The sequence below is a fragment of the Octodon degus genome, unplaced genomic scaffold, assembly GCF_000260255.1.
Source record: "Octodon degus isolate 3935 unplaced genomic scaffold, OctDeg1.0 scaffold00029, whole genome shotgun sequence".
NCBI classification, from domain to species: Eukaryota; Metazoa; Chordata; class Mammalia; order Rodentia; family Octodontidae; genus Octodon; species Octodon degus.
The window spans coordinates 12,258,601-12,267,867 of record NW_004524605.1 but is presented as its reverse complement, the minus strand read 5'-3'; the positions used below and the strand labels follow the sequence as shown (position 1 = coordinate 12,267,867).

Sequence of the window (9,267 nt, the reverse complement as noted above, 5' to 3'; positions counted from 1 at the left end):
TTTTTCTGTCACCATTAACTTACTGGTCTGGACTGAATTTCTTTGGCGTAGAGAGGTTGTAGGAATTCTGAGTCTCCTTCTAGCTTTAGACCTTTTTCTGTGATTCTCAAGTTTCCCATTCCATCCTGAAATAGAGACACACAGATAACAGAGAAAATATGCTTAGCCCAAATTTCAAAATACCTCAGGCTGTCAAAAATTGAAACAAAGTTATTGCTTTTTTTTTAATATTTGAAGGAGCAAAATAAGGGCAATCCAAATGAACACATAAAATACTAGGAGGCATTGTGCAGTACAATTATGCATATTATTCCTTTTGCTCATTTATTCTGAGAAAATTCTCTTCCAAGCAATTTGTAATGCCCCTAAGTCAGTGACTCACAAAGAAGAAGGTGGCCCTTATAGCTAGGCAGCGCAGGGGGAGGGAGGTAGTAGGGGAGTGAGAGAAAGACTAGGACAGCTCTCCTGTGTAAGGGGAAAGACTGTGTTTTCCAAATTTTAGGCGGGGATTTCATACTGTTAGCTTGTTGCTCAAATCTGGTCTTTGGACATGGCTTCTCTGGAGCACAAAAATTTTCATGCAAAATGTCAAATTATTGACAATCTTTTAATTAAAGTATCTTTTTCATATTAAAATATGTGAAAGGATAGAGATTATCTTTGTAGAACTGATGACGTTATGTGTGACAGAGACTCTGTGTTTTCTGACACAAGAGTAGAGCACGTGGGAGGCAGAAAGAGGGCCCCCGTCCCAAAGATGCCCACGTTTTAATCTCAGAAGCTCTGAGTAGGTTATAGTCTATATCTAAAAGTATGTTTGCAGATAGTTACAAATGCTAAGCAGATGATTTTAGAGTGCAGACATTATCCCAAACTATCCAAATTTGCCTGAGAAAATCACAAAGGTCCCTAAAAGCAAAAACAGAATGCAGAAGTAGAAGTGACACTCATCCCCATCTTTGGCAGCTGTTGTCTTCTGTTACCCACCCACCAACTCACCCTCACCCTTTTGTTTTTTGTTTTAAACTGACACCAACACCATGTATAGCATCCCCCTCAAAAAATTCCTTCCCATCCAGCACCCAGTGTGGAGTAGTAACAGTGATTCTTTTGTTAATAGCAAACAGTCAGTTTTGTGTTCACAATGCACTTTTTCCTATATATAATTTGCTTATTTGAGGGAACTTTTCTAGTACAACTTGATGGTATGCAAAATGTTAGGTGATTTCCCAAACTTTCCCAAGGCTTTCTCTTATATACACACATGCTTTATTTGATAAATAAAAATGTTATTTTTCTAGCAGTTTCCCACAGTTTAAACTTTATGAACATGCCCATAACTTCCTGATAGGTTCTGGCCCTAGTATGAATTGCTGAATTATTATGGCAGTCATCTAATATGGCTGAAGCCCTTAAAACAACAGCTCATCTTCCCAGAGACCACCTCCCCCCTTCTTCCTTTCACCTTTCCCACCACCTCAGGGAAGGCCCCAGTCAGCTCCTCAGGTATATCTAAACAGCCCCCTCAAACCCCGGCCCCTGGCAAAGGCCATAGAAGCCTCAGCCTCCCTTTGTTCCAATCCAAAAAAATCCGTATCTTCCTTCCTCCAAGGAAGGAAGATCTTCGTGTCCTCCAAGATAATGAAGCCTCTTTCCCTTTATAATAAGGCCCCCTTCCCTTTTCTCTTCTGCCTGTTTCTCTGCTGCAACACCATCAAACCCATCACTTCCTGTGTTCCTCTGAGTATTGTTTCCTATAAACTAGTAGCTACACATAAAATATCAGACACTTAAGTAGACTCAGTCAGCTTTGTAGGAAGAATATATCATAGGAAGTGGGACTATTTAATTGTTTTGCCGACAAATTAACATAAATATAGGGGTCTAAAAATTCAAATATATTATCTTGCTGTTATATAAGTTGGAGGTCTGAGCAAGGACTCATTGAGAAGAATCAGCTAGATCTCTTAGATCTTTTTCTTTGCTTTTTCTAGCCTATAGAGGCTACTCATATTCTTGGGGCCAGGGCCTGTCTCTTATCTTCAAGTCAGTGAGGGGAGATTGAGGTGTTTAAATTTAAAAATTGTTTTAAAAATATTTTGTTTACTTAATTTGCTTGGCATAGGGTGTCTCTATGCAGCTCAGACTCATAGTGATCATCCTGTCTCAGCCTCTCCAGCACAGGAAATACAGGTGTGTGCCACCAGACCCAGTTTCAGTGGCCAATATGGTGTGCCCATGATTCTGGTGGCTGGCATGGCAGGCGGTTCTGGGAATCAAACTCAGGTCCTTGCACTTGCCAAGTAGGCACTTAGACCACAGAAAGAATAAAAACTAGTAAAAAACAAAACAAAGCAAAACAACACCCCCCCAAAAAAAAACAAACAAAAAGAAACACATTAGAAACAGTGCAGAACGTTTCTTCCCAGACCATCCGCATTCTATGCCCTTTCAATTTCAAGGACCTTTTGCATGCACATGTCTGATAATATGAGCAACTCATCTGAAGACAACACTGTGTGTTACAAAAAATACTGTGAAATTCATATTACTTTGTTTAGGGAAATTCTGTATCATTTGTAATTTTTCTGTTTTAAGGCTATGCTGTATTCTCCTTAAATAATAATATTTTTTTTTAAATGAAGAGCTTGGTGGTTTCATGGAGAACACCTGCATGATTCAGGGTCTTCTCACTCCGAGATCTTCTCAGCAGCAGTCATAAAGTCCATCTGCAAGTGAGATTGCCTTTGTCCTGAGCTGCAACATACTTGGATTTCCTGAGATTACAAGGCGGCCATCTTGGGGAGGGGCGGGTTCATCTCTCTGCCTGCCACAAGGGCCATTCTTCCAGCGGGATGAGCAAAGCTCTCTTGGTTGTGATGTCCTCACTGTTGGCCATCTACCTAGGTAACAGGGTCTACAATTCAACTAGAACTTTCGATTGCAAACTGATGAATCCCTGATTCTATGGTTTCCTTTTCATCTCATTCACTGGAATATCATAGCAAGAGTAGTTTCATCTCGTCAGTTATGTAGCCTAAGTTATATTTTATAAAGATATTTGCTGATATTCAAATTTTTGCATTTGTTAATATTCAAAAGACTGAATTGGTTACCTAGCAGTTTCCAATCCAATGAGGGCTTTATCTTTAAAATATCACTATGAACATTTTGATTTGTTTTTTTCTAGCATAGCCACTGTGTTATTTCTCTTAAGGGTCTAACTTCTCTGTTTTTGGTCAGAGAAGACTCGAAATTCACTCTTGATGGCAGTTTTCAGTGGCTTCTTGTTTCCAGTTAAGGAGATGGCCAGGGCTATCATATATATATATATGATATATATATCCCCAAACCCTGAAGTCAGCCATTCATTTCTTGTGAGAAGCTTCCTTCTTTTTCCTATGAACAAGTATTTGGAGGGTACAAGCTCAGAGATTTATACATTCGTTGCTGCTGGGTTAGTCTTTGTTTCTGTAGACAGAGCTAGAAAATAAAGTTTGATGGTGTTGTGTTTTTGTTCATCATTTAGTAAAATTCACTGTGATTTCACATGAAACTTTAATCTAAATTCACAAGATAAATTTCATTTGAACCTCATGGATTTTATGTGAGAGTCTTTTCTTCCTACTAAAAATCCCTGTCATCTGTAACATCAACATGATTATTCATTTGCTGTAACGCACTGCACACATGGAATAGTTGAAGACCTCTAAACTTTCACAAAAACTGTTGTTACCACGAATAAAAACAATTCTGTAATTTGTCATTTTTTAAAATATTTGAATCACAGTCTACTAAGGAAGTACAAGTGATTGGGTTTCAAAATCACCTGAAAACCCTGCTGTGTATTTATGCCTCCAACCTGATGCCCAGTGGGTTCACCTATTTAATTTATTTATAATCATTTTTACATTTGAAGTGCTGGACATCAAACCAAAGGCCTTATGCAAGCTAGGCAAGTGCTCTGCCGCTACATGGCCCATGTTGCCTTTTTGTTTTCTTTCAATTTTTCATATTTTTACAGTCTAATTTCTTTGCTATGGTCATCTAGATAGCCCTTGAGTTGAGCTCTTAGGATCACCTGGTCTTCCTTCCTCAGCCTTTTGCGTTGCTGGCATGGCAGGCGTGAACCACCCTGTCCCACTATAAAGTCCAGTTTTGTTTTACAGATTTTGAACTCCACATTAAATCAGGAAAGCAAAAACTATTCAGAGAAGAGTAGCCTGTGCACCTGGCCCCTACTATGTGGTTTCTCCAAGTGATATGTGTGTGTAATCAGCATGGAAACACACTAGATCGATGCTTCATCTCTCAGTTTCCCTCCATGTCCCAGGACCATTTGGATGGAAATATTTGAATATTCAGGTTTGCAGCTGCTTGTGAAACCGGGCACCCCTGTTGCTCTGGGCTGTCTCACAGGGCTCCTATCCATCGCAGGGAGCTCCCCTGCTTTCTCACGGAGCAGGTGCAGTATACTGCAGCGGCATCCCACCCCACCTTAGTGAGCTGCATGAGCTCACAGGCTGAGGCTGCTTCTCTCTAGCACTGTGTGGACCCCAGCGCAGGAGGTAGATGCCATGCAGGGAGGGAGAAGGCAAGGGAAATGGCACTTTCCCCAACCCCTTCCTCATACACGCACTTCGGCCTGTGGCTCAGAATGGACCCTGCGGCCAGCATTGTGCTTGCATGGCAGTGAGTCCCCCTGTGTGTCCTTGCATTGGAAAGTGGGCTCTGCCCAGAAAGCCCAGACCAGGCATTTCTACCCAGGAAAGTGGAGGGCTCATGACACATTTGTGTTTCTCCAGCAGCTGGTGGAGCCAGAAGCAGAGGGAGACAGGAAAAGCCAACACTCAGCGGCCCCTTCACTTCTCCCAAGACAGAAAGAAATTCACTCTTAAATCTGGATTATTTCTAATCACTCTTGAGCTACAGAGGCCTTGTCACACTCATGCTCAGCCTGCATTCTACAACTTTATTAAATTAACTGTCTGCTTGTATGATCTATGTTTACAAAATAAGAAAGTACTTGCTCAGCTAGGCTTGAATTTGCAGTCATCCTGTCTCAGCCTCCAAAATTACTAGGATGGCAGGCATGAGCCACCGTGGCTAGCTAGCCACTCTTACATACAGATTATATTCTGGGTAGTAATCTCCCCCAAGTAAAATGTTTCCCTTCCCTCTTAGGTCACTCATATATATCCCCTTCCGTTGTATTTACTGATGTCTATGTGCTCACTGCTATTCCTTATCCCAGTTTGCTTCACTTTCTTTCTTGCTGTTACCAATGAACACATCATTTCATGGGTTTTCTCATAAGAAAAGGCTTGTATAAATGTTTAAGTATTCAGCAGTGCTATTGATCATTACATCAGTTATAAGAGGAAAAGAAAAAACCTTACAAGTTCCCTAATAGGTGATTACTGGGGCAGTTTAAGTTGTGATGCAGGGCTACCAGCCTTTGACTGAGGGAGAATGAGGAGCTTAGCCAATATTTGCAACACATTACTGAATAAGACAAAGAAACAGAATGACCCCTAGTTATACTGTTCCTCAGTACGTTCCCCAAAGAGTAACGTCAGCTCATCACAGAGGCCCGATTCATAATGGCTGTGTTGTGTGGCCACCGTAGGTACTCACTCACACGTGAATGGGGAAAACACAGCACAGGCACACCATGGAGAATTATACAGCCATCGATAAGAAGAGTATTATGCCATTTGTAGGAAAATGAAGGAACTAGAATCCATCATATCAGGTGAAATAAACCAGACCAAGACAAATAATGCATGTTTTCTCTCAGATGGGGGCCACTAAAAAGTGGAGATGGCATAAAGTAAGAGGGATATTACTAAAGAGGATAGGAATCAAGGGTTGAGAGGAAGAAACAGCCAGGAGTGTGTGTATGTGTGTGTGTGTGGTCAAAATATAATATATGCATTTATGAATCTGCCAAAATAAAATTCATCCACCAGTATAGGTAATATTCACTAGTAGAAAGGAAGTGGCAATGCCCACTTTTACCTAGCTGTGTGTTATGACTGGTACTCAGACATCCCCCAGCCTCATGAAGCTGTAGGTGGGGCTCTTTCTGAGGCGGCTGGATCTAGAGAGTGCCACTAATGAAGGAAACAGGACTGTAAGCTCAGGTCTGTCTAGTTTGGGCTCGATATTCTACAGTCATTTTTCTCAACTTAATCTCCAATACATGAAAGAGTAATAGCCTTGTATATCTGGTGGATTTTTTTAAATGTCATTTTCATTTTAGCTATTTTGGTAACTCTTAATAGCTAGGGACATCTGCAGTTCAATACCATCTCTTCTTGCCTTTTTTGCTTTTCTTTTTGAGATGGAGTCTTGCTACACAGCGCAGGCTGGCCTCGAACTCTTGGCAACGCTTCTGCCTCAGCCTCCTCAGTACAGGGATTACAGACATGCACCACTTTGCCAGGCGAAACACCTGCATTCTTACAGAGCGCTCTTCTCACTTTCTCAGAGACTACACTGATTTCTCTTTATGACTTGCCTCCCTCCTCTCCCCAGGAGCGTAACTGGAATACACAACTGGAACCCGCTTCTAGGTTTGGAAAGGTCGCTCTCTGCCTATCTGTGCACTGGAAGGCTTGGGGACTCACTGGAGCTTCAGAGGCTCCAGGTCCCGCCATGTGCAGTTGCTGGTAACACAGGCAATGTGGGAGAGCGAAGGGAACATAGAAACGACCAGGGTTGGAGAAACACCAACCTAGTCGACAGCTATCTCCTTTCAAGTAGTCATTGAACCTCCACCTGCGTCTGTCTTCTGGCTTTCCATTTACCCCCGCGCTTGCCTGGTCACACGATTTCCTCACTTGGCAGTTCTTTCTATTCCTGTGCATGAATGTCTTTAATTTTCTAGCCTCCTTCCCCATTTCTAGGTTTGTTCTAAATCACTTAGTAGGAAATGTCTACCAAATATTGAGGCTTTTGGTTTGTTTTGCTTTGTGCCTCTATTTGCAACACCAAGCAGACCAGAACAGGCAAGTAAGTATAGTCCCCTTTCAGAAAGCTTCCGTCCCAGCTTAGGGACAAGGAGATTGTGTTGAAGACACACCGAATCATCTTAAGATCAGTCTTACTTAAAATGGCAGCTCTGCTGCATGGTTTCTCCTAGCCAAAAATGCCAAAGTATACATGGGGAGCAAACCGAGAGGTAGGCAACGGGAACCACAGAGACAGACCTTTCCCTGATGGGAAGGGACCCAGGTAGGAGGGAGGGGTGGGCGGAAGGAGTGAGGATGAGAGGGGAAGTAAGATGCATGGTGTGTTTGGGCTGACTGTGTGCAGAGTGCACTCATGATGTGTTGTAACATGTATGCAAAAAAACCATAAAAAACCAGTAGGCGTGAATATTAAGGTAGTAAGTAGTCTTAGGTCAATTCTGAATTATAATGTCCCTTCAAATAAGAGGCAAAAATTTTGAAGATTCAGAATGATTATTTTTTGCCTCTTCAAATAGTGAAATTTCAATTTCCCTTAAGACAAGCATAAAAACTGTGCTGCCTGGATGACAAGATCTCTGGTCTCATCTCAGACAGCACTGTCCGTAGGGTAGCTCTGAAGTCTATAGCATCCTTCTGAGGGAGATGGGAGGTCAAGTTCATCTGTCCCCTGGTGAGGACAGGGCCACTAACTGTCCTGTTGACCCTGGCATCCCCAGTGTCTACCCAGCTCTGACCTGGGCTACCTGCTCAGAAAAGGAACTTTTTAAATTATTTATTTCTTTAGTTGGTTAGTTAATACAGGGTCCCACTATATAGTGTGGATGTGTCAGGATCCTTCTGCTTCAGCCTTCCCAGCACTGGGATTGGAGGCATGCACCACCATGCCCGGTTATGGGCCAGCATGGCATGCCCAGGGTTCCAGGGTTGGCATGGTATACAGTATTGGGGATTGAACTTGGAACCTAGCACTTGTCAGCCAGGTGCTTAGACCCCTGAGCTATCTACCCAGTGCCAGAAAAAGAGTTTTTAAATGCATAAGCACATTCCATTATTTTCCTAGTCCACATTAAGATCTTCCAGAGGAGACAGGGCAGGGCTGAGGTGGGCGGCTATCTCCCTCGTGCCTGCTGTGAGGATAATGGTAATTATTCCTGCTATTTTCTCTGGTCCATACTGACTGGCTGGTTGCTTTGCCTAGCTTTCTACAAAAGAAGCATTGGATATACAGAGACTGCTGAGTGGCAGGGTAACAGGCTGCAGTATGAAATGGCTGTGCTCAGTCCCTTTCTCCTGCTGGTCCCCAGCCCCTTGTGTCAGCACTGGAAGCAGGTCCCAAACCTGGCTAGGACGCTGAGAGTGAAGGAGCAGATGCAGACTGAGAACTGTATGACTCCCCATCTTTTATGGAAGGCAAGAATCACCCTGTCAGAAAGAGAGGCAAGAGATGAGGGGATGGTCTCAGCTGAGGCAGGAACAAAGCCGTGGAATTGACATGGATTCCAGAAACCAGTGTCCAGCTGGTGTCCCTGAGAGGCGTGACAGTCTTGGATGGAAATGGCTGCAGGGCTCTGGCCTTGCTGGATATCCTCATCCAGATGTGGCAGAGAAGGAGAAAACACACGGAACTTTAAGGGATTGTGAGAATCAGATGGCAGCTTTGTCAGTCAGGGTCACAGCGGGGCAGTGACCAGAGCCACGAGGGTATAAGGCAAGACTCCAGGACATCCACAGAACTCTGAGTGAGGTGGACTTTGGGGCTGGCGCTGGTGGCAAAGGCACTAGGGATTGGTGTCATGTTGGTTTGAAGGCAGTATTGTTTCTTGCTTCTTTGATTTTCCTGCTCACTAGCATTGGGCAGTGTTTTGTGCGCCAGTCCACCTGTGGGCTTGATTCACGCCAAGCCTCATTTTAGTAAGCAGTATTAAGGTGGGTTCTTCCTGGAGCACTTTCAATGGGAGCCATGACTCAGTGTAGACCTAAGCACAAAATCATCTTCCCTATGCACAGGGCTGAGCCAGGCCCAGGCGTGGAGCTCTGGCGCAGCATAGGTGAACCCTCCGCTGGATTCCTAGCACCATAAAAGAATGAAACACAGAATGTAAGCATCATAAGGATGAGATTTTTTGACAGCTTTGGTCACTTTTAGCCTCTCAGTTGCTAAAATATTACTTGGCAAGTGCTCAGCACATACTGACTGAGTGGGAAAATCTATTCATCACAAATACAGAGGTTTGTTGACTTGTAGTGAGGGGGTGTCCCACAGGCACAGTTGCAAACCCACTGCAAGGTG

General features: G+C 43.3%; 1 protein-coding gene across 4 annotated transcripts in view; it reads right to left on the bottom strand.

Moving 5' to 3' along the window:
* Positions 1–9,267, bottom strand: part of Sgcd (sarcoglycan delta) — a 645,238-nt gene that overhangs the window by 254,982 nt on the left and 380,989 nt on the right. For all 4 annotated transcript variants that reach the window (XM_023713117.1, XM_004629389.2, XM_023713118.1 and 1 more), the window contains one exon: positions 24–125. In XM_023713117.1, coding sequence (XP_023568885.1) covers positions 24–125 — 102 coding nt within the window. The remainder of the gene's footprint in view (positions 1–23; positions 126–9,267) is intronic.